The 24813-nt window shown below is 51.0% G+C and overlaps 1 protein-coding gene across 3 annotated transcripts; it reads left to right on the top strand.

Annotated features, from left to right (window-relative positions):
• Positions 1-414: 414 nt before the first annotated feature.
• On the top strand, positions 415-24040 carry Cd34 (CD34 molecule). 3 transcript variants are annotated; one of them, XM_023701229.1, is made up of 8 exons: positions 415-534; positions 9360-9530; positions 10102-10364; positions 11898-11978; positions 21166-21322; positions 21554-21606; positions 21924-22088; positions 22761-24040. In XM_023701229.1, the coding sequence occupies exons 1-8, from the start codon at positions 456-458 to the stop codon at positions 22941-22943; spliced, it is 1152 nt and encodes a 383-aa protein (XP_023556997.1). In that variant the 5' UTR covers positions 415-455; the 3' UTR covers positions 22944-24040. The 3 variants fall into 3 exon arrangements, with proteins under 3 accessions (XP_023556997.1, XP_023556996.1, XP_023556998.1); XM_023701228.1 differs by having other exon boundaries at positions 416-534; positions 9360-9545; XM_023701230.1 differs by having other exon boundaries at positions 416-534; positions 9360-9545; positions 22597-22854.
• Positions 24041-24813: the final 773 nt, after the last annotated feature.

The following is a 24813-nucleotide window of genomic DNA, read 5'->3' as shown; positions in this document are numbered from 1 at the left end:
GACCTTCACAGTGTACTCCTTCCCCAAGATAGTTATTATAAACAGTTTAAAACTTAAAAAGAAACACAAGCATAAGGAAAGGGGCGCGGCTCAGATCAGAGGAGTGGTGGTCAGGCTAACACAGGGGTTAAGCGAGGGAAGGTCCTGCTGGACCCTGCAGGGCCGCCGCAGAAAGCGGAGCGGGCTCCCAGGGTACTCAGACTGCCACCTCTCCTGGCCTCGACGGCGGCGGTGCAACCCCAGCTCCCACTGCCGCCTCCGCCTGGGGAGCAAGCCTGGAAGGGCGGCCAGCGGCAGCCAAGGCAGGGGCCCGCCTCGCCCCAACCAGAGGAGGGGGAGGGGGAGGGGAGAGGGGTTGGACCCCCACCCGGGCCCCTCCCGGGGGAGGGGCGGATAGACGTCGTCCGGGCGGCGCCGCAGCTCACTGCAGCTCCTGGGCGGCTCGGCGCGGGAGGATGCTGGTCCGCAGGGGCGCGCGCGCGGGGCGCGGGGTGCCGTGGGGCTGCGCCGCGCTCTGCCTGCTGAGCCTGCTGCGTGAGTACGGGGCCGGGACCGGGCCGGGCTGGGGCTACGAGCTGCGCGCGGGAAGGGACCCGGCGACACCCACGCTCACGCCTGCGCGGCAGCGACCGCGCCTCACCTGGGACTGGGGCGGTGGGCGGGTAGGGTCGGCACCGCGCGGCCGCGGAAGCCTGGACTCGCTTCATTGGATCAAAAGGACGGACTTTCGAGATGCCCGCGGCGCCGGCGGGGCCAGAGGTGCGCCGCGCACAGCTGGAGCCAGTACCTGGAGGGCGCGGAGGGAAGCGGGGAAGTTTGCGCGGGTTGACTCCGAAAGCAGCGCCCAGAGGGGAGCGTGGGGTGCTGGGGAGGGCCCAGGCGCCCACAGGCCCTCACGGCCCGGGAACCCGGAGTGAACATTGAGGGACGCGAGGGAAGCCAACCAGGGGTGCGGCGCAGGGTCCAACAGCCGGAGGCTGGGAGGAAAGCCGAGAGAGGAGAGCAGAGGAGTCTGGGTGGGGAACAGTCCCTGCGGGGCGGAAGCCTTGCAGTGGAAATCAGAAAGCTAAATTGGAATCGCTCCTGTCCTTAGCGCGCAGATCCTCCAGGAGGGGAGGCGGTAGTAGAGCACGGTCCACACCCGCCTCCCTCTTCTCCCTGCCTCTCAGATGCCTGCGCATTCTCCAGCTTATTACCTCCGGGAGTGCTCTTCGCCACCCCGCCAAGTTCTAAAGCTAGTGGACAGGTCAGGACACTCCCGGCTTGCGCACACCTACGCCTATTTCTTAAGCCCAGTCTCACTTCGACAAGAGAAGGAAGAAAAAAAAAAAAAAAAAGCAATAGGCACATTGGAAGCTACCCTCTCTCAGCGCCTAGAGGCTTGGAATTCTGTAACCTTTCCTTTCTTTAGCTTCTCACCCTCTAGGGCTCCCACTTTCCTGGAGGAAGAGGCCACCCACGGTGGTGGACCTGCAGGGCAACCTGGACCCACCCACCTGAACTCTGCTCCCCATCTCCTTTGCTGGCAGTGGCTGGGGGCTGCCCACTGAGGTTTAGGTGGATTGTGGCAGCGCAGAGCGTGTCCTCTGAAAGGGGGAAGCTCGTACTGAGGGCATGAAGCCCTACCGTGGGTTCCAGTCAGCCCCCACAGCCAGGTGGAGTTAGCAGGGGCTCAGGGTCTCAGATGCCCGGCCCATGTTGCACTCTCCTTTGACTGCACAGCTTGTGACGACCCGGGCCTGGGCAGTTGAAGCCCACTGCTCCCTTATTTCCCCAAACTGGGCAGTTAGCTGCAGTCTCACCTTGGCCTGTGGAGAAGCTTCTACAAAACTGGGCAAAGATAACTGAGAACTTTGTGGACTTGGCTCTGGAGCCAAGAGTGGGTCCTTGAGCTCAACCTTGCCAGATGACTTGGGCCAGTTCTAAGAGCTTTGTGTCTTGTAGGAGAGCTCTGCAGAGTGTTTAGGTGTGTTTTGTTCATAACGCTAGGAGTTGTTTTCTGACCTGGGGTGCATTTTGGAGCAAATGAAATGACTGACTGTCCCTTGAAAAACGGTCAGTAGGCATTGCAACAGTGGGTTCTGTGATTGTTGGGAAATTCAATGCAGAAAGGGGTTCTGTGTTTTTTATCACTACCCCAACAAAGAACATACCTGGGCTCTCTCTTCTGTGCCTTTGAGGTGTTGGCTCATGCTAAGACCCAAAGGCTGATCACAAGTGGATTCTTTTTGTAGGGAGAGAGTTTGATTATAGATCAGAGTCAGGGTCAGGGCTGGGGTCCATCAAGCACCACTACACAGCCCCATTGGGATGGAGCCCTAAGAGGAATCATCAAGTCTCTTTCTTTAGGCTCTCCAAAGGCCAGTCTGTCCCATCACCCTGACAAAACCCCCAGGCCTGCATGGTCATATTCCTTTTCTTCCTTTGAGTCCTTTGTGCTTGTTGACCCCACACCCATATCCTGTCTGAGGCTACATGTAAGAGGGGAAAAATAAAGGAGAAAAGAATTTTATCAGCTATTTTCCAGAGGGGAGAGGACTCCGCCCTTTGACTCTCTGCCACATGGCGACATCAACCAGGAGCAGCAGCCCTGGGGACCTCTGACTAATTCAGTGGTCACCAGGGCTCCCCCTTGTAAGGCCAACCCAGCAGGCACAACCTTTGCAAGCAAGCGCTGTCTCCAGCAGCATTCCCATTTGTTTGTTCGGCTTTTCTTATCCATTTGGCTCCACCTCCTGGACCTCCTTATTCACTTGTCTTCATCTTCTTCCTTTCCAAGTCTTTGTCTCCACAAACGGGCAAGAAATGCCGAAGTGCAGCAGATAAACTTGGGAGCAGAGCCCTACAAAAACAAGTAACAGAGAGGAACAAATCCACTTCCAGCCTTCCTCATTTCAGCCCTGAGCTGGAGGACCTGGATTTGGCTTGGTTTGGAGCTGGTTGGGCATCAGGACTCTCGGGGTACTTGGGCTTCCTCTCTCACTAACTTCTCACTAAATGTCCTACAGTGTGGAGAACTATAAATATGAAGGTATGGCAAATAGAACCAAAAACCACCCTCCAGGAGAAATCCTCACAGTCCTCAGGGCATTATTTCCATATTTTTAAGGCTTTGATTTTTCCACTGAGAATATTTTCTTCCCTCCTTAGCTAAGAAATGAAAACACGTTCTTATGATATTTAGTTTCAAGGGCCCTGATTTTGTGTTATAAGAACAAAGATGTGTCTTGGAAGGGTGGAGAGCCAGACAAATGGGAGGCAGAGCTGACCTGAGCACCAGACCCCATCAGGGAATGAATCACTTCCCTTCATAGGCAAAGGAAAAGACCTACTGGCTTAAGGGGGAAGTCTGCTTCTTCCTGATTTGGGAAAATAATAATAATAAAAAAAGTATACTTCTTAGGGGAGTGGCATCTCTAAGAAACTTGCTCTATTGTTTAGGAAAATGTGTTAGTAGGTCTGTGGGTAAGAATTGGAAAAACCCCAACGTGCAAGGGCTCACAGGAGGCCAGACTGCTGTGGATGATGAAGTGGACCTTGTGTTTGGGTGGCCTGGGGAGACAGGCAAATGCTTTGGAACCCAGGGAGAGAAGTGGAGGAGGGAAGAGGAGGTTCCTGCACCAGTAAAGGAAGAGAGACAGGAGAAGGAAAGAAAAGAGCTGGCTAGGAGATCCCTCAGGGCCCTGCTTCCCTAGGGCGCAGTGTCTCACCTGACAAGGTAATGCTGTTTCCTTTTGCACTGCCCTGTACTCCTTGCTCTCGTGTCCATGCACTCTGGCCTGGTGGCATGGGTGCTTGGTGAGCTCATGGTACAGTAAGTGCAGCATGGGGAGGCCTTGGGCCTCACCCCAGGAGTTGGAGGACTAGGACATGGAGGAGGAGGTGAGTGGGCAACGCAGGCAGTCTGTGAGTCCTTGGGATGTTGGATAGCCGTGGGATATGGCGTCCAGGCACAGACACTTGCTTTACCCTCACCTCACCCCGGTTTAGCCTCTGAAACTGGAAAACCATGCACCTCGCGTCTATTTCCAAAACGACTCAGGCTTGTGATAGACCCAGGCTTGTAGTAGACCCAGCGTCTTCCCTAACGGGAGCACTTCTTGAATGCTTGTGGAGGTGGGGGATGAGGGGTCTCACAAAACTCATCCTTTTTAGAAAGTAACATTTGTCTTTTCCCCTTTGTATTGTAGTGGAATTAGCCTTCCTATAATTTCTAAGCATTGTTCTAATTCCATGATTTGTATTGTTACAGTTTTAATCAGATCCTTCCTAAAAATTCCTAAAGACCACTGAGGCCCCGCTGGATTATTAGCTCCTTGAGGAATTTATTTAATGACAGTGGCACTAGTGCCCACTGCAGAGAAGGGCTGGAATTGGCTCTGATTTTGTGCTCTCTGTAGGACTGGGCGCGACCCCTGGCCCATCATTGGTGCCTACAAAAGAAAAGCACACATCATGTGTTAAGTGAAGTGACTCTCTAAGGAAGTCATTTATTCTCCTTCTCTAAATTCTTTTTCAGATCATGGGTCAGCACACTTCTCTTATGGAAGGCCATCCAATAACTATGTTAGGTCCCCGGTTCCAAAAAAAAAAAAAAAAAAACCACTGAATAACTATGTTAGGTCTTGGGGGCCAAATGTGGTCTCTGAGACTTGTAACACTTCTCTCACTGGCCTGTGCTGGATTCATCCATCAGTCCTACTTTGTCGCTTTGTAGAGTCTCCTGGTCATTTTTCATGGACAGCCCAGTTTAATGAAATTCCTCTTAAACAGGATCAGAATGAGACCCTGTATCCTTGACCACGCCCAGCACGGTGTTGCTCATCCTGCCGCACATCCTGCTTCCCTGGGTTGTGCTAGGGCTGCATGTGACACACGAGGACCCCAGAGAGCCTGGTGGAGCAGGAGCCCATGTGTGCGGTCTTACAGGGAGGAAACGGCATCCGCGCGTGTGCCAGATGGACGTGCGAGATAAGTCTTCCTTCAGTTCTCTGAGGAGCAAAGAAAGGTGCTGAGCGGGGACGGGCCCCAGGGCTCTCAGTGCTCCCCAGACAGGCCCACTGCAGCCTCCTTGGTTCCTCAGGATGACTGGGAGGGGCGGGCCCTGTTTTTACTCCCCTCATAGAGCTTTACAGAGATTAATAAGCTGACTTTCCAAGTGGTGCACTTGGGAGAAAAGTATTTGTTTTTGTTTGATTTTTTTTTTTTTTCCAAGACAGGGTCTCACTGTGTTGTCCAGGCTGGCCTTAAACTCGCTGTGTATCTGGGACTGGCCTGGAACTCACGGTAGAGAAGCACTTGAATGCTGCCTGCCTGCCGTGCAGATACACCCTTTGTTTCCCAGCCCATTCTGTTCCCCACCACGCAGCTTCCCTCCTGAGGGCTTGAGCTCTGCCTGAGACTTCAGGGACTCCTTCAGGCAAATGACTCATGCCAAGTGTGGTGAGGTTCTCCCAAGTCCCAGCTTCTCAAGAGGCCGAGGCGGAGGACCATCGATTCCAGAGCAGCCCAGCCAACTTAGCAACTTAGCAACAGCTTGTTCCAAAAGAAAATAAATAAATAAATAAATAAATAAATAAATAAATAAATAAAGGTTGGTGATTTGGCTCAGTGCAAAGGCCTTGCAATTCAGTGACATCTTTAATGCTTAGTAAGGTGTGTACATTTATTCACTCTTGCAGTAAATGATTCCAGACCAGTATCTGTTTTTCATTTATTTTGGTTTCTAAGTTTCTAGCTATTACTTTTGTTTTTCATAGTCTCTTCTGAATTTTCAGCTTTGGCTAGGACATCAGATCGCCACACTTGCTGGATGTTGTGTGCCTCTGAACAGTACCTGTAAGGACCAGTGTGCGCGTTTTACTACACGCACTGTGCCTTCTGTTTGGCCTCTTGGAATCTCCATTTGCTGATGCCCTGATACCTTGGCCTCCTCCCTTCACATTTAAGAGATGAGATCGTGTAGGGATAACTAGAGTCATGGCGAGTCCTTTGGTGTCGCAGCTAAGGAGGACAGGTGGCAGCAGCACTCCGTTCAGCTGTTTGTCGTCCTGGTTCATTACAGGGCAGGCGTGAGTGGTGCTGCTGTGGAGTTGGGTGGAGTGGAGCTTCCCTCCTTGGCTGTCAGCATCCAGCAGGCTCGCACTGCCTGTAGGTTGGTGTCACCCCCTCAGAGCTGGGGATCAGAGGCTCAGATATCAAGGGAGGCTGGCTCACTTTTCAGGCCATGCGTGTGTATGGGAAGAAGCGACCAGTCTCGCCTGGCAGGGTGTCCTTCCTTCCAGACCCACCTGCTCACCTGAGCACTATGAGATGGAGCGCACATCACCTCTCAGCCCTGCCTGTGCCAGTTGACACTTAACCTGGCCTTTAGCCTTGCCTTCCTGCGCTTCCCCTCTGTCCCATTGCCCCTGGCCTTAGAAGCCTCTCTTGCTCACCCTAGGCTCTGAGCAGTGACTGAGGATAGAGTTCCCTTCTTGCTTGCATACAGATCCGGCTACCCTTTCCTCTGTGCCTGGCTGTGTGGTGGGAGGGACAAGGCGGCTGCAGTGGGGAGCCCGTCCTCAGCAGGTCAGCAGCTGGTGGGAACCACAGTTGCTTCATTCTTCTGGAACAGGCACCTCTGTCTTCAGAACTAGCTACAGGCTTTCTTCACATCTGGAAAAGTTCAGAAGTGTTTGTCTGGGTGAAGGAAGCCCCTTGGGGGAGGGGGTTCTAAGTATGACATCATCTCGGCCAGGCCCAGCTTCCTTTGGAGAGGGAAGAGGGTGGGGCCAGACAGAGCCAGATGGGATTCCCAGGAATCTATGTATTTGAGAAGAGGGAGGGCCTGGCCTGAAGAGAGGGGATTCCTGGGGTGTCTTGGAAGCATGATCCTTTAATCCAGTGTCCTAATGTTACCTCCACCTGGGCTTGTAATAAATCCCTATCTTGGAGTCAGATTGGAGAGGTGACTATCTAAAGAAGGAAGTAGCGTAGGTTGACTTCTCCAGCTATTTTAGTTTGATCAGCCCATCTCCCATGGAAGCCACCTGCGAATGCGCCCATCGTCTCCTCTCATGGTTGGAGGACACACCCTGATCCTGGCAGTTCTGACCCAGCCTCACTCCCTTGCCACTATCTACCCAAGATGAAGCTAAACCCCAGTGTACACTGCCTCTCGCCTGGTGTGGTTCGTGCCCTTCCCTCCTGCCCAGCACCTGGCAGCTTTGGTTCTTCATCTCTGAGACAGCAATAGTAATGCCACTCTTTCCTCCTCCTCCTCACCTGACATAAGATGACGATGTGGTTACTGTCTTCCCTGTTGACGTCAGTCTCTTTGCAGCCAGTTGGTGGGGGAGAGGGGCAGGCTGGGGAAAGTGAGACCCTGTCATTACCTGTAAGGAAGGGTTCTTGGTCTCCACTTAATTGGTGCTCAGGAAAACAAGTCTTTGTTCTGTCCTGCTGTTTACCTGGAAAACGTGGGGAGAAAACACCTACATGCTTAATGGAGATAATTTAGAGACAAGCTTTAGGGTGTCCTCGGGCCCAGCACCCTTCCTTGCAGACAGTACCTTAAGATCAACTCTGGATAACAAATCTAGTCATGGCTTCTTTAGAGTCCAAGGTCAGAATGCCACAGAGACCCTGCTTCTACGTAGATGTCTTTGTAGCTGCTATCACAAGTCCAGCCTGGTAGCTGATAGATGAAATAACCTTCTACCTTCTTGCCACTTAGAAGGCCAGGTTTGAGTTTGGGCCTCTCATGCTTTTGGAATTCAGTGCACAGTGTGGCTACTCTGGACGAGACAGGTCCAAGGACCAGACTCGGGGCACCTTGCATGCATGCAAGATCCCCCAGCTGCACACCTGAGTACTAACCTTGCTGCCTGCAAGCAGCTGACCTGACCGCTGGCCACTGTGGAGCCTGGGACACACACCCTGAAGCTGCATGCTGCTCCCGGGGGCTCCCTTTGGGAGGGTGGGCTGGAGGAAAGCTCCCCACAGGAGCTGGATGCAAGCACTAAAGCCATGTGGATGAGAAGTTCCAGGACTTGATCGTGGCGTGACCTAGAAGACACAGTTGTCCTCACAGAAGGTGGGGTGGGGCCTGGGCACTCTAAGATACAGTGTGCAGGCAGAAGTCTTCCTGCCTCTTAAAACCAGTATATGCAAGAAAGGGGAAAGGAATCATGAAGATCTCCAGACTGGCTAGCCCAGGAGCGCTCTACTATGGTAATTTCGCATTTACTATCTCACTGATTTCCCAAACAACATGTGTAAAGCAGACAGAAAAGACCCTTATTTAAGAAGTAAGTACGGGGGCCAAGGAGATGGCTCAGTGGGATAAGCGCTTCCCTGGCAAGCGCAAGGGCCTGAGTTCAATCCCCCGTTCTGCCAAAAAAAAAAAAAAAAAAAAAAAGTAAGTACTCTGAGGCAGACAGACTTTAAATCACATAATTAGTTACTGGAAGAGCCCAAACAGTGCTATCTTCATTCCATGTTTGATGAAAAACCAGTCCTTCCATCTCCAGTCCCGCAACAGGATTCCTGGGTCAAGGACTCCTATGAGGAAGCCTCGGAAGTTGGGCGAGGTGGTGGTCTCCTGTGATCCCAGCACCCAGAAGGCTGGGGCAGGGGAACCACCCAATGTTTGAGGCCAGCCTGGACTACATAAGGGCTAGCAAGAAAAGTGACTCGGGGTGCTTGCTACAGTTGAGTGTGCCCAACCAAGGGGAAGGAGACAGGTTGGTGGGCATGAGGGAAAGGATGAGGCGCCCAGGAATGAAAGATGAAGATGGCTGTTTCTAGGGGAGTGAAAATACTAAGTTATGGTGAGTGTGGTCACTCCAGGCGCTAATCTCTGGGCAGACAGTGACCAGAATAGAGAGACATTGAAGGGAAAATCGAAGCTTGTCCTTCCTCACACTTTCAACCTGTGCAAAATTTATGCAAATGTAACTTTATACTTGTATTTTACTAAACACATTATGAACTTTGCTTCATATTTGCATTTTGCTACAGTTTTCATAAATTTTTATTTGTGACAATTATGTGTATAATTATGTAATGATTACAGCATTTTAAGTGCATATATCATTTATCCTGTTCTATTTCATTTTTGTTGCTTATAACTTTCCCCCATTTAAAAAAAAAAAATCACATGAGACACTCGTGTGCTTGTAATTGTTTGCTTTTCTATTTGCTTAGGTAAAACCTAGGAATAGAAAATTAGTCCACCGTCCGGGCATATGTTCTTGTTGCTGGTCTGATGTTTGGCCCCAGGGAATGTCCTACCTGAAATCGAGTGACCAATCAAGTGATGTCATAGGACTCCAGGAAGGTTTATGTTCTGACCTTTGTCTCTTGTTTTCCTATAGCCTGTGGCTTCACCAATGACAGCCTGACTGCTGACACCACAGAGGGGTCCACCTTGAATGGATCTTCTTCATCTGTTTCCACCACTGTATCCCACCCGGAAACCACAACGCCACTGACCCTTGAAAGTACCACCACCTCCTATGGCCCTTTGGACAGCACGGGGACCACAGGTGCCGCCATCTCAGGTAAAGGGGGCTGCGCCTCCCGTCATAGAGCAGCGGCATGAGAGTGCTTGCAGGCTGTTGCCTGCCACACACGGAACCCTCGTAGTCCTGTAGCAGCATTGTGAGTGTCATTCCGGGGAACCTCAAGTAGGTCTGAGGTGGTTCTTCCTGTCCTGACAGCTTCCCCAGGCCAGTGCTGTGGCCGCTGGCTCTGAACCGTAACGCCCCCTGTACCTCTCCTCACATGCCCACCTCAGCTGTATTAACATAAATACTGGATGAGGGCCCCATGGAGAAGTTCTGGTCTCTTTTAAAGGAAGGAGGTTGGGCCTGTCTTTGACTCCTCCAGTGCAGAGGGGCAGCTGGATCTCTTCAGAGTCTGGGGCGCGGGGAGGACTAGATTGTAGCTGCGGCTCTAAGAGTTGGCTTGAATGAGTTCTGCCCGGGGTAGGACATGAAGTAACTGTTAGCACACCACACTTCATTTCTGGGTAAGATGTCCACACCGCCATGGTGAACCGAGAAGATCTGTCATCTGTGTGTTCATGTTTATGTACATGTGCTTGGTCTATTTCAGGAATAGTCAACGTCACGTCTACCTCTGGAACCACTCCGGTCTCTGAACCCACAAACGCTTCCATCCCATCACAGATCTTTCTAAACACCACAGTGTTCAGTACCACAGAACTCACCAACACAGAAAATACTTCCGCTCCAAATGTGACCTTGAGTCCCGGCAGCACGCCATCTGTCAATGTTTCCGATGATTCTCTCACCCCCACCAGCCCTGAGATGACATCACCCACCAAGCTCTACACATCTGCCCCAAGTGCCACCAAGGTGGGTCAGTGGAGCTCCAGATGCCCCTCACTTCATCAGTATGCAGCCAGGCTCCTTACCTCCTTCCCACTGGCCAGTGAGATTTGGGTCACTTGGGGATCTGCATGGAAGCACACACTTCAGTATTGTTTGGAAGCACAGAAAGCCAAGAAAGAGATGGAGTCCAGAGGCAGGCTGAGCTGTGCTTTGGGAAATAAAAAGTTAAAAGAATCTCAGAGGTCAGCCAGTCATCTGTGGACCCTTCAGGACCCATGGATGTGGCTCCTGCCATGCTCCACTTCACTTGGGGAATCTGGAATCTCTCCCCTCCTAATGGAGCTGGCCTTCCCAAGGTGTTTATGACAGTGCTTCCTCCAACAGGGAGAGACTGGTGGTTGTGCCAGGTGTGGAGAGGTTGGGCAGACGTCACTGGCCCGGGTAGGAACTGGGCACGGAGACGGTGAGCTCAGCCTGGCCTCCTGGCCTTGAGGTTGTAGCTGTCAACAGCCTGAGGGTGTGGAGTTTAAAGAGGGGCCAGGTATCTGTTTTTAAAGTCACTATAGTAAAGTCAGTCTGGCCACCTCATTATCAGTTTGCCTAGATGGTGGCCTTCTTGCCAGTGTGTAGCTGAGTTGAGGGAAAACAGTTCAAATGGGAAAAGATCCTTCGCCCATGCGTGTGCATCATAAGCCTGTGTTTACCAAGATTGCAAATAGTCACTTCCTGCAAGCCCGGGCAGGTAACAAAAGATTTGATTATTGGTGGGATAGTGCAGGTGGAAGAAGGTATAGACAAGCTAACGTCCCTTGTCCAAAATGCTCAGAACCGGAAAGGTTTTAGGCTGGCGGTTCCTAAAAGTCTGAAATATTTGAAGATAGGTAATGAAATGTCTTGGGGCTGAGCCTCAAGTCAAAACATAAAATTCATGTATGTGCCCTAACGGTGCATCGTCATGCACTGAGGGTGGACATAATGGTATACTGTAGTTTTCAGTAAATTTGTGCAGAAACCAAGTGTCATGGCATAGAAATTTCCTGCTCATGGCATCGTGTTGACACTCAAAAAGTTTTGTTTAGAACATTTCCGATTTTGGATTTTGGAGTTAGAGATGTTCAGTTTTTATGAAAAACCTCTTGTCCCCTAGCACATTTTAGAATTTCCCTTTCCCTAAAACGTCTTTCCCCCCATGCATTTGGTACAGGGTCTCGCTATGCAGCTCAGACTTGTAGTGATCCTCCTGTTTTCAGCCTCCCCAGCACTAGTATTATAGGCGTGTGCCCCCACTCCTGGACTTGGTGGCCTGCTCAGTGTGCCTGGGGGGCAGGGCCAGCGTGGCATGTGGTGCCAGGGATCGAACCCGGGTCCCTGAGATTGCCTAAGCAGGCGCTTAGTCCACTGAGCAGGCGCTTAGTCTGCTGAGCTATCTTGCTGGCTTCCCTTTTCCTAATACTTCTAAAGAGAGTGCCTGAGGGAAATCAGACTGGAAAGGGCTTGTTTCAGGAAAGAAGAGCAAAGATAGCCATGTATATTTACCTTGTTTTTGTTTTAATACAGGGCGAAATCAAATGTGTAGGAATTAAAGAAGTGAAATTGACTCACAGCATCTGCCTGGAACTAAACAAGACCTCCAGCTGTGTAAGTCATCCCCCGCACCCCCTTCTCTCACCCAGTCAGACCTGCCCGCCTTCTGGGATCCCCGCGGTGCTTTGGCGGGCTCTGGAGCATTGGAAGGGTCTGGCTGCTTGAATACTCAGTTTTGGAGTTCAAGGCGCCATCTGGTGGGGGGAAGAGGCAATGCAATTGCTTTTTTTTGATGCTGTTATATTTGCAGGTGCTTTGGTGTTCAGCTTGTCCTCAGGGTCTGTGTGTAAGTCAGTTGTCTGCAATGTCAGTTCTCGTTTGACAGACAAGTAACTTTCTTGCAGTGACAGGATGGTTTGCAGTTTTATAGTTTATGTTTTTATGTGTTCTGATCATGTTCTTAAGATGCTTGGCCATACTTTTGTCTGTTGAAAATTTTTTTAAAAAAACTTTTGTGCTTTTACATGACAGTGCTTTTAATATCCAGCCTAAAAGGTCATTCCTCATATACTATGAAAAAAGCAAAGTGTTTCTCAGCTCTTCTCTTAGAGAATCTTGGGAGACATACCGGTCAAAAATCACTGTCCCCCATGCGTACTCACACAAAGAAGGCCACTGCAGTTTTTAATTGGAACTGTCTTAACGTTTTCTGTTTTTTTTTCTACAGTTATTTTGTAGCTTTCTTTTGTGTTTTTGTGCTTTAAAATATTTTCCCAAACTGGACTTGGTGGCACCTCTGTAATCCCAGCATCCTGGGAGGCTGTGGTCAGAGGATTGCTGAGTCTAAAGCCAGCTTGGACAACATGGGGAGACCCTGTCTCTGTGGGTCTGTTTTTTCTTTTGGGGGCACTGTGGGTGGAACCCAGAGCCTCACAGGTGCTGGATGGGTGCTGTACCACTGGGCCACATCCTCAGCCCATTTTCCTATATGTTTGATGGAATTTTTAACTTTATTTTTGGTATTGGGAATTGAACCCAGGATCTTTTTGCTGAGTCACATTACCAGCTTTTCTTGCAAGAGACTTACTGAGTCACTAAGGTTTGTATCTTCATTCCTCCTGTCTCAGCCTCCCAGAGTGCCGGGACTGTGGGCGCCTGGTACCACGCCTGGCTCAAATTTGAAGGGGGCTTAGTAAGGTTTTTTTCCCCCCTTTTTTACAGCACAGATAGCCTACTATATACTCCCAATTAATTGCTGCCAAGATGTTAGAAGGTTATGGAGCTTTGAACAATTACCTAGCATTTGTCTGTTTTCTTGAACTTGCTTCTTCATTTCAGGAGCTTTTTTTTAGTTGGTTCTTTTGAAGGCAAACTGCTGTTTTTCCCACCGCAGTACGCCGTTCTCCTTCCTAGTGCCCCACGTTTCAGCTTCCTGTCCTGCTGCCCTGGCGAGGACATGGGGTGGGGGGAGAGTGGCAGCCTTTAATGAGATAGCGGGCCTGCTTACAGCTTCAGTGGTGCCAGCCTCCCCACAGAAGCACGGCTCTGGGGCGGGGAGCGCTGCGTATGTACAAAGAGAACATTTTCTAACAAATTGGAGATCACTTGGGAAAGCACCAGGACCCACTCAGATTGGAAAGACCCGGGTCTGTGGAGGGCGTCAGTTACTTACTTTGGCCATTCCAACTAGTGCCGACTCACCTGAGTGGGAACTACTTCCCCAGAGGCATTTAAAAACAAGAATTGTTCAATAAACAAAATTATTCAATAACAAATGTTATTCGGAAAGAGACAGAAAAGTTCACAGGACAGAATAACTCAGTGTGGTGTGCAGAAGTTACATATGAAAACACAGTGTAGGAGCGACAGCCAGGGTGTTTATGATGCTGATTTTCAGTCCTACTCATTAGGAACAAATTGCGCAAGTCCTTATCATGAAGAAGGAGAATAGTCTTCTTTCTCTGTCGTCTTGAGCGTTTCTTTTCCTCAGTGTCACGCCGGCCTGTCTGCTCTACTGTCCTTCCTGCTGAACTCAGAGCATTCCCAGTGTCCGCTGCTCTCTGAGGTTTGCCTTTCTCAGGGCCATTGTGCAGGACGAGTGCTGTGCCAGAGCTCACTCCTCTTCCTCTGCTCTAGTCTCCTCCTCACTGTGGTTTTTGCTCTCTGGCTTGCTGTGTGCCACAGCTGGGAAGGGCCCCCCTGGGACTTAGGGGTGGGGTTTGGAAAGCGAAGGGCTCCCCCATGTCCAGTGCTGATCAGCAGAGCCTGGCAGCGCATGTGTGGTTCTGATGTCCCTGGGTGTGCCTGCCCTGTCCCTCTGAAGGCACCTTCTCCACAGCTCCCAAACCCAAGTGCTTTCTACTGCTTCCCACGCTCAACTTTCCTCAGCCAGACGTTCTGGGTCCAGAACTTCTAGCCACAGCTCCCAGGTCTACCTCAGATGCCTGTCTGTGGCTCCTTCCTGTTCCTTGCTGACCTGTCAGTCCCTCTGTTTATGATCCCACATCTGTCCCTAAGGCTGTGAGGAGTCCCGTGTCTCCTGACTGTCCATAGATGTGTTTGTTCTCCTGGTGTAGGAGGGCCTTAAGTTCCTGGTTCTACTGTGGGATGTGTGGGCCCTACCCACAGCTTGGTGAGGAGTGTGCAAGAGTACACAAGTACTGTTGGTACCCACGTGCATCCAGTCCAGCCTGGCACTCTACACAGCTGCTTCTCTGCTGTCCAACCCTCATTCTGCACTAGTGCATTCTTGGAGCCATTGAGCTAGCCCTTCCTGTGTGGTTTTCTCATTGCTGAGAGCTGTATTCACCTGACACCCAAGGTTAAAGGAGGACAGGTTTATTTCGTTCCTTAGCAGCTGGCTCAAAGGCAGAGGCCATCACAGTGAAGACACAGTTCATGGTGGGCAGAAGGCAGGAGGCAGCAAAGCAGAGAGGAAGCAAGCAGCAGCAGCAGCCTTAGCAGCAGCAGCCGCCGCAGCAGCCTTCCTTCTGTCTCTCACACCTTATCCAAGCCACACTCTGGGCAGGTAGCACCCACACCCAGGGAGGAGCAGCCTCAATCCCAGCATTGCACTGAGTCCATGCCAGCACCACATCCATGATCCCAGCATCACACCCTCAAGATCCAGCCACCTCTTCAAAACCCCACCTATGACTTCTCTGGGGCTGTTGGGGGATGTCCAGGCATAAGCCTGACAGTTACTGAGGCAGATCTTCTGTAGACTGAAGCCCCAGTGTTTCTCCCTTTGCCTGTTGGCAGCCTTAGGGAGGGAGGGTCACTCACCTCTTCTCAAGGACCTGCTCCCCGTTTTTGAGCCTCCAGTGGCAGAGTCTCGCTGAGTTTGCTTTCTGCCCTCTCTGCTCTAGTGTCTGCTTAGTTTTTGTGTTGTGGCTCCCAAAAATAGTTTGTGAACCACAAGATGACTTTATTCTTATGTTACATTCATTTGTCCAGGGGAATTTACCAAAATGCAATTTTTTTTTAAATTGTAGTAAAATACACATCACATAAAACACACCCCATAGCTATGTTATTGTATACATTTAATGTATTTTGTGCAGGGTTTCATTATGTAGCTTGGATTCATAGTGATCCTCCTGTTTTCAGCCTCCCCAGTGCTGGGATTATAGGTGTGCGCCACCACACCCAGGGGGCAGGGCTGGTGCAGCATGTGGTGCTGGGGATCAAACCCTGGTCCCTGCATTTGCCTAAGGAGGCTCTTAGTCCACTGAGCTGTCTTGCTGGCCCTCCTATAACTATTTAAAGTGTGCAGCACACTCCCGTCACAGCCTACCTCCTGAACATAGCATCTTCCACAGCTGAAAGTCCTTACCCATGCAGACTCCCCACTGCCCCAGGCCACCAAAACCACTCTTTTCCTTTTCATCTCTGTGGTGTGGGCTTGGTTCCTCAGCACCTCATGTGAGTAGAACCCTGTAGTGTTTGTCTTTTTTTTTTATTGAACTCAGGCCCTTGCACTTGCCATGGAAGCGCTTATTCTACTGAGCCATCTCCCTGGCCTGTTCGTCTTTTTGCAACTGGCTTATTCCACTTAGTATCATGTTCAAGATTCAGCTGTGGGTAGCGTCCATCACCAATGCCTTCCTTTGGAAAGCGTTGTCTAGGCATCATTTAGGGTCTAGGCACACAATTTGTTGTATATATATGCATTTATCTACATCTTGTTTATCCTTTCATGCATTGATAGAGACTTTTTTCCCCTTTTGGGTATTTTGTGAATAAGACAGCTATGCACGTGAGTGTGTGAATATCTTTTCAACACCCCAGTTTCAGTCCTTTGGGGTGTATATCCTGGTGGGGCATGGCTGGATCATATGGTAACTCTGTATTTGAGCTTTTGGGGAACTAGCATAGTGTTTTTTTTTGTTTTTTTGCAGAACCGGGGATTGAACTCAGGTCCTTGCGCTTGCCAGGGAAGCGCTTATTCCACTGAGCCATCTCCCCGACCCTTAGCATAGTGTTTTTATGAGTAACCCTATGCCGTTTTTCTTTTCCACCAATAGTATACAAGGGCTCCACTTTCTCCCTCCCCTCCCCAACACTATTAGTCTGGATTTTTGGGTTTTGTTTTGGGGAGCAGCCATTCTAATGGACGTGAAGTAATACCTAAAGGAGGCTTCCAGCTACACTTGGCTGATGCTTGGTGACACTGAGCGTGTTTTCTTAGGCTCACTGGCCATTTGTAAGCCTTTAGAGAAATGTCAGCTCAAATGCTTAGCCCGCAGAAGTTCTTTGAAACTCCCTTTATTGCCGCATCTGTGTCTGAGCAGTTTCCACCTACCTAATTAGCTCTCAGTACGGGTCTGTTGTGGTGACTTCATCGGGAGGTAGGCTGCCTCCACCCCCGCCACACGCTAAAGGTCAGCTCCCGCACACAGAATGCATGAGTCGTGGATGAGGATTTCTGAAGACAGTGTGCTTGCTGGAGGAGCTGGAGAGGGGGGACTGTGGGCCCTGTCCCCTGGGGCAGCAGCCCTCTTGCAGTGTGAGTGGTAGCAAATCCCTTAATTATTCCCGTCCGGACATAAAACTGGTTTTAATGGGAATCATCAAACTCACACAGCAAGGCAGACAGAACTTGGAAAGAGAAGGCTAGTAGGAAAGGTTGGAACCTAGAAGAAATCCAGCGTTAGGAAATGTTTTAAAGGTCGTTAAGAAAAAAGCCTGCCTCACCCTCGCCCAAGGCCTTGTGTGCTTTCTGAATAGGCCAGTTTACTGCAGAGGTGGAGGGTGCTATTCAGAAAGCTCGGCTAGTTTCATTGTTTGGGCAGAGTTGCATGCGTGAGTAGATGGAGTGAGGGGCTGGTAAGTCTGATTCTCATGAAGCATCTGCGAAGGCTGTGGCTTCCTCCTGCCCACTCTCCCATGACGTCTGCCCATAGCATCCCTCCAGGGAGGATGTTGATTCTAGCATCCGGAGAAGCACTGTGCTTTGTTCAGGTTCCACCTGCTCCTCTCCAGCCTGAACACAATTCATCCAGGCTGCTGGATTTCAGAGTGGGAGGCTGGCCGCAGTTACTCCCTTGAACCTGGTCCAAGGAGCTGACCCTGCGGTGGCGGGCCCTGTGAGGAGGCCAGCCACTTGGGGTGTTACGTTGGACGCCGGGTCCTTGAGGGCTTTTGTTCGCTCAGTACAACGATGAGTGCAGTTTGGATCCAGAGTTACATGATGAACGCCCTTCCTGCCAAGCCTGCGCTCGCAGTCTAGTCAGCGAAGCACAGCGGTGGTACTGTAGAATGTGATTCAAATGTGAATTCTGGATGGCACGGTGGCACACACCTGCAACTCAGGACCCTGGGAGGCTGAGGCAAGAGGATTGCAAACTTGGCCTAGCCCGGGCAACTTAGCAACTTGGTGAAACCCTTCTTACAGAATAAAACAGGGCTCAGGGGGGCAGTTGGGGGGGCCAGGGGCAGGGCCTAGGGCAGGGAGAGTGGGCTGCTGGCAGCTGGAGAAATAGTAAATTTTTTTTAAAGAATAGAAAGGGCTGAGGATGTAGCTCAGTACAGAGGCCTTAGGTTCAATCCGCAGTACTAGGCATAGGTGATAATCTGCACAATCAGTAGTGTTGTTAGTATTATTAATAGGAATAGCTGACAGCTACCTGATGCCCTCCAGGTTCCTGATGCAATGAACATTTTTCATACGGTTTCTCTGTAGTCACCACAACCCAGTGTATGGGTGAGGAGCTGGATTCTAAGACTAGTTGCGTGACTTGAAAATTAAGGTAAATAGCAGAACAAGTGTTGATGCTCAGTTTTCCCCAAAGACAGGCAGGAGAGGGCACCGCAGGTGTCACCTACTCTTCTTCCAGCCCCGCTTGGAGACATTTCTGCCACCTCCAAGCCACACCTGTCCTCGGCCTCCTGTGTGTCCAGAGCACTTTGGTGGTGTACCTTTCTTATGATTCTCACCCTGTAAATCATCTCCTGCTTTTAATTTCTTCATCTGTAAAATAGAAAAATGACATCCACCTTGGAAAGTGCTGGAAAGCCGAAAGGGGTGTCTGAAAAGCACTTTAGGACAGTGCCCTAGACATCCTAAGGAGTAATCGACCACACAGTTGTTGAGGCAGGCAGTGTCTGTAGCTCAGGCTGGCCTTGAACTCACTGTGTAGCCAGGCTGTCCTCAAGCTCATTGTGATCCTCCTGCCTCAGCCTCCTGTGAGCTAGACTATGAGTGTGAGCAATCTGGATTTCAGTAAGCCTGGCCACCACATCCAGCTGCAGCATTTATAAAGTGAAAGTTTGCTTTAAGTGGGATTGAAGTAGCACTTCTTACTCTCATCCCTGCCTCTGTGTATGTGGTGCACGTGCGCGCACGTACACACACACACACACACACACACACACACAAGCAGAGCTTTCCACACAGGTTCTTAGATTCAGGGTGTGATCAGGAGGGTGCCTTTCTGTTTGGCTGGTTTAGATCTGTTAGACGCCCTGTCCTGCCTAAGACACAGGCAATTTTTACCCACACACCGGTGGAAGCCCAGACCTCCCTTTCCCCATCCAGGAGGCCTGGTAGCAGAAGGGTACTTCATTTAAGGGAGGTGACCTAGGATCCGTTGAGGGCGAGCACTTCTGGGGAGGGCTCCCCTGCACTCCCAGGATAGGGACTGCTGCTCAAGCCCCGTGTGTTGTCCACCGCACTGCCTACCGACCGCAGAGGCTGCTGAGCGGCAGAATCTCCCAGTGACAGAGCCTCTACACCCGACTCACTGGGAAGCCAGAACTGGCCCTTCTCTAAGATGGCACTGCAGGGAGCTGCGCTTTCCTTTCTCTGTGGCCTGGTCTTCCGCGGGCAGAAGCCTCTGCAGGAGTCCTGCTCTCTGACCTGGACTGGGCTGCTGCAGATGGAGTAGCTGGAGCTCCTCAGGCGTACCCAAGCCGTCATCTTCCCTCACACCCCAGCAGAGGCCTGGGGCCAACCTTGACCTTGCCTTGCCCAGGAGCAAAGGAGCCTGGGTTTTCCTGCCTTGGGACTCACAAGTAGGAAAATACCCAGGCTCCCTTCCAAGGGGAAGGATCTCTGGCTCAGCCAGAGGCCTTGAACTGGGAGATCCGGGTCTGCTGACTGTCACGCCCAGCAGTTTTCCCCTACAGGAAAGTTGTCAGAGCCCTCAGGCATTTCCTCCTATGCCACCTGCCCCCAGGACAGAGAAGAGCCTGGGGGAGGCCACCTCAGATTGCAGCCTGCTGGAAGAAGGCCTGGGAAGGGAGAACAGGGTTTTAAAGGGCATAGCTAGTGCCCTGAGGCACACTTTCCTAAGAGTCATTTGGGGTTTTTTTTTGTTGTTGTTTTGTTTTGTATTTTTTGGCTACTTGCCAGGCAAGCCCTTATTCTACTGAGCTATCTCCCCGGCCCCTGGAGTCACTCCTTGAAGAACAATCTGGTGATCCTTTGAGTTCGGGGTCCTGTGGACCAGTCAGCAACTTGGGGAGGGATCTGTGAATTTCAGTAAACTGTGTTTTGAGTTTTGAGTTGGACAGGATGAAGGAGGCCCAGATAAGAACAGCGCTTGAGCAGTAAAAGAGAAGTGAGAGAAGCTTCTGAAGACCCTTTTTGGAGCACATATGCATAGATGTGTTCCCCACTCACCTCCTTGGTGTGTCCGCTAGCACTTGAGGCTATTTGTCCTTGAAGCAAAAGGTTTCATTATTATTACGTTATTGGTATTTTCTGATGTTGGCAGTTTCTTTTCAGTTCAGTTTGCAGGGCACATCTGTAAATTGGCCAACCCTTAAATAAGATGAGGCAGATGGGCGTGATTGCACACACCTGTGCAGCAGAGGCAGGACGGATTAGAGTTCACGTCCAGCCTGAGCAACTTAGTAACTGTCTCAAAATAAAAAATAAGATGGAGATGTAGTTCAGTGGAAAGGCAGTATGTTCAATTCCCAGTACTGCAAAAGAAGGAAGGAAGGAAAGGAAGGAAATGAGAGAAAGAAACAAGGAAGGCAAGAAAGAAGAAAGAAAGAGAGAGAGAGAGAGAGAGAGAGAGAGAGAGAGAGAGAAGGTGAGATAGCTTAGCAGACTAAGCACCTGCTTAGGCAAACATAGGGACCGGGGTTCGATCCCTGGCACCACATGCCTTGTTAACTCCATCCCTAGCATGCTGAGCTGGGCACTGAGACTGGGCATGGTGGCATGTGTCTGTAATTTCAGCACTAGAGAGGCTGAAAACAGGAGGCTCATTACAAGTCCAAGCTGTGTAGTGAGACCTTATGCCAAAAAAAAAAAAAAAAAAAAAAAAGGAGGAGGAAGGAAAGAAGACAATGTTTCCTAAGTTCATTCTCTGGCACATGGTTTGGCACTGGGAAATTTTTGAAATTACTGTACTTTTTCACATACACACTTGGCAGTACTTTTTCCCCCTTGGAATTTTAGGCAAAAGGCTCTTTCCCATGGAGGGGATTCAAAATGAGATATCAGTGAGACTTTTTTTTTTTTGTATTTTAGGGAAGGGTCCACAGGGTGTTCAGGATCTCACTACTAGGTCGGACTTATAGTGATCCGCCTGTTTTAAAGCCTCCTAGGAGCTGGGATTACTGATGGGCGCCACCACACTGTCTCAATTGCCATCTCAGTGTGCCCCGGGGGCAGGGCTGGCATGGCAGGCATGGCAGGCCCAGGGATTGAACCCCCTACCCCTGTGCCTGTTTACAGGTACTTTAATCTGCTGAGCTATTTGGCCAGCCCTTAGTGAAACTTCTTATGTGAGACTCTGAATACTAGTAACGGAGTTTCTTGCTCTCCATTTTTCTCTATCCCTAGGAGGACTTTAAGAAAGACAGAGGAAAGGACCTGATCCAGATCCTGTGTGGGAAGGAAGAGGCTGACGCTGCCTCAGTGGACACTTCGTGCTCCCTGCTCCTCGCCCAGTCTGAGGTGAAGCCTCAGTGTCTGCTGGTGGTCTTGGCCAACAGCACGGGTAAGGGCATGCCTGCATGGGGCCCTGAGGAACAAGTAGAGCTGGAAAGGCAGGATGGGGATGAGGGTCTTTGGTGGAGACTCCACACTGCCGTTCCAGAGACCATAGGCAGTGGGGAAAGGATCTGGGGGAGAGGAACCTCCCTTGCCACGAGGACATCTCTAGAGTGGTGTGGGAGGATAGAGAAGGATGAGCTCATTTATCGCTAGCAATCTGTGTTTCTAATTCTAGAACTTTCCAGAAAATACGATGTTTTGAAAAAGCACCGGCCTGACCTGGAAAAGGTAAGTCCTCTAGTCGCTGAGGGAGCATCGTGGCTTGTGTGTTCACCCAGTAGGGGAGGAAGTGATGCTCTTCCCTAGTCCTGCACTTCCTATCTCTCTGTCTTTTTATGACAGCCTTGAACTTCCTGGGTTTGAGTCAGAACTTAAACAGTGCAGCTCAGTTAAAAGAGGTCCATTTTAATGCTGGTTCAGAAATGCAGTCCATGTCCTCTTGTGTCCGTCCACTGTTGAGTGGAACTCTGGGCTCCAGAGTGGGCTGAGGTACTGTTTGAGAACCTTCCTCTGAGTGACTAGCTGTCTTCTCTTGTCTTTTCAAGTTGGGCATCCAAAATTTCAGTGAACAAGATGTTGGGGTCCACCAGAGCTATTCCCGAAAGACCCTGATTGCACTGGTCACCTCAGGAATCCTGCTGGCTATCTTGGGCACCACTGGCTATTTCCTGATGAACCGCCGAAGTTGGAGCCCCACAGGAGAAAGACTGGTCAGTTATGGGGCCTGGGGAAAGAGGAATGAGTGAAAGTTGGGGATGTCGTAGCAGGGAATGATATCAGTACAAGTATTTACATGCCCTGATGTAGAGAAATGGATAAACAAAGACTGGTATCCATGGATACACTAGGGGGAAGGTAGCTGGCGTCCACCCACCACTCACTGTCATATCAGATGATTCATCTCATCTGCTTATCATGGTGCTTGGGATAGTTTAGCTGGGTACAACCAGAACCCGCAGCTAGGTCAGCCATACTTACTTGTAAGCTTGTTAAATGCCCGGTGTGTGCCACCTGCTCACGGGAAGGAGACATAAGGAAGGAAAATCTATTTGTGCTGTTCTGGATGAGAGGACAAGGCTGACGTTGAGCTCTTGGCTTCTGGGTGTTAACCTGCTCTGGGGAGGTCACCCCACATGGGATGGCAGTTTTCTCACGGGAGCTGGCGGCTGAGCTGCACTGACCTGGTGTGGTGCCTCTCCTCTGTCCTTTCTTCTCTAGGAGCTGGAACCCTGATCGCTCTCCAGGAAGAAAGGAGTCTGCACACACAGCTGCACCCCTCCCCCAGTCCTCTCCCCAACTTCCTTTGGCCCCTCCTGCTCACCCTCACGGTACCTCACACCCTTGCTTACCAGATAATGCTCCTTTATTTATACACTGTCTAGGGTGAAGACCCTTATGATACGGAGAACAGTGGAGGCCAGGGCTATAGCTCAGGCCCTGGGGCCTCCTCTGAGGCTCAGGGAAAGGCCAGTGTGAACCAAGGGGCTCAGGAGAACGGGACCGGCCAGGCCACCTCCAGAAACGGCCATTCAGCAAGACAACACGTGGCTGATACCGAATTGTGACTTGGCTGGGTGGGGCAAGACAGGAGGTGTCCAAGAAAGCAGCCCTCCCTGCCTCTGACTGTGGGTCACCTGCAAGGTGGAGGTGATGTCCCTCGCATCCTACCTTCTCCCATTGTGCACACCCCAGATGCTGCCCCTGGGCCGCTTTGAGGGGAGGCAGGTACACTCCAGCCTTCTGTACTTCCAGCTCTCCAAACCCAGACTCCGGGCTTCCTTAGTTTCAGGTGTGGAGAAAAGCCAGGATCCAGGGGTCTGCCGTGGGGGCTGTGGGCCCAGTAGCAGCCATATTGGAGTTGCCAGCTCCTGCCCTCCTTCCCTTCTACTACAAGAACCCAAGGGGGAAGGGCGGTCTTTCCTAAGCTCCAGCATTTTCTTAGGAGGCTTTTGCTTTTACTGATCCTTCTATTTTCTTTTTGTACTTTAGGGAAACCAAAGTAATGCCTTGAGCCTGCTCCCCTTGAATAGCACAGCCAGAAAACATACTTCTTAAGCCATTTCCCTTGTCCTTCCATGACAGCAGATTTGGTCACCTGCTCCCCACATGTCCATATTCCACTGAGCTCCACATGGGCCTTATCCCATGCCTACAGAGGCTGGCATAGTGCTTTGGTTGGAGCCTGGATTTGTGCTCTCCATGTACACCACTCAGTCCTGGTCTCTGGGCCACACAGACTACCCTTGGGTCACAGGACGGGATCTTCAAGCAGAGCTGCCTGCCTCGTGCTCTTCTGAGGCGCTCTCTTGCACTAGGGCAGGGCTTGGCCTGCTCTTCTGACCTCATGGCCTGCCCCCTCTTCCCCTGCTCCCGGTAGAGTTGAGCCTTGGAGTCCCCCAGTAGACTCCTCCACCTCTGTCTCTGCCTTCCCAACTGAACCCCTTCATGGTGCTGCACCCCTTTGGTTGCAGCCCCAAGACATCTCCCCTGGGACCCCAAGCTGCCTCCTCTGGGGTAATGCCCGCCTTGTCATTTTTCCAGAGGAGTGAGCAGGGTTCCTGATTTCAATGACGGTTGGAAATAGAAATTTCCAGAGTTGAGAAGATTGTTTTTTTTGAATAAAAAAAAATAGGTGTGTGTAAATACTGTAATTAAAGTGATACTTAAATGTGTGTTCTGTGGCTGGGCTGGGTGTGTGCAGTGGCTTCCCCATCGGACTTGGCTGGACTGTTCGGGAAAGTGCTGGGAAGGGGAGGGCCATAAGAGGCTGGACCGTCAAGGGTCACAGTCACATTAACATGCAGGATGTTGAGGACCTGTGGCTATGTTGGCAACTGTTCTCCAGGGGTGAGGGGGTGAGTGGCGACAGGGAAGCTGGCTGTTTCCAGCCTTGGGACACAGGCTCAAATGCTGAAGGGGAGCTCTGGACAGCGTACTGGGGGCTTAGGAACCCACTTCTGAGAAAAGGCAAGCTGGACACCAAATGCAGAATAGCAAAGGCAATGCTCTACTGTCAGACTGTCCCCTGCCCTGGGTCGGAACAGGAAGGGTAAAGGGCTGTCCTCTGCTGGGGACTGCCTTAGAGATCTGGCTTCCAGATGTCGCCCCTCTCCAGGCCACAGGAAGTGGGGGAGGGGCGCTGCCCAGGCCACCTCACCTCAGGAAACACCGTGGTGTCAACAGTGGCTGAGCCGGTGGAAGCCAAACGGAGGTCAGTTCTTCCCCTCTTGACAGCCACAGAGCCAGACCTTTTCCCCTAGTATACTTCCTCCAGACACACTGGGCCTGCCTCTGGCTCTGCTCTAACTGCTCTAACCAGAGAATTCTCCCCAGGACTCAGGAGGGACTTGAACTTTCTGAAGATGGTGTTTGATTTGGAGGATAGGAAAAGGGACCAAGGTATTTAGAAAGAAAATTCTGGGTGGCCTCCATATA

This window comes from Octodon degus, unplaced genomic scaffold (assembly GCF_000260255.1).
Source record: "Octodon degus isolate 3935 unplaced genomic scaffold, OctDeg1.0 scaffold00131, whole genome shotgun sequence".
Taxonomy (NCBI): Eukaryota; Metazoa; Chordata; class Mammalia; order Rodentia; family Octodontidae; genus Octodon; species Octodon degus.
The sequence above is the reverse complement of the archived record's forward strand: the minus strand, read 5'-3'. Positions and strand labels throughout refer to the sequence as shown.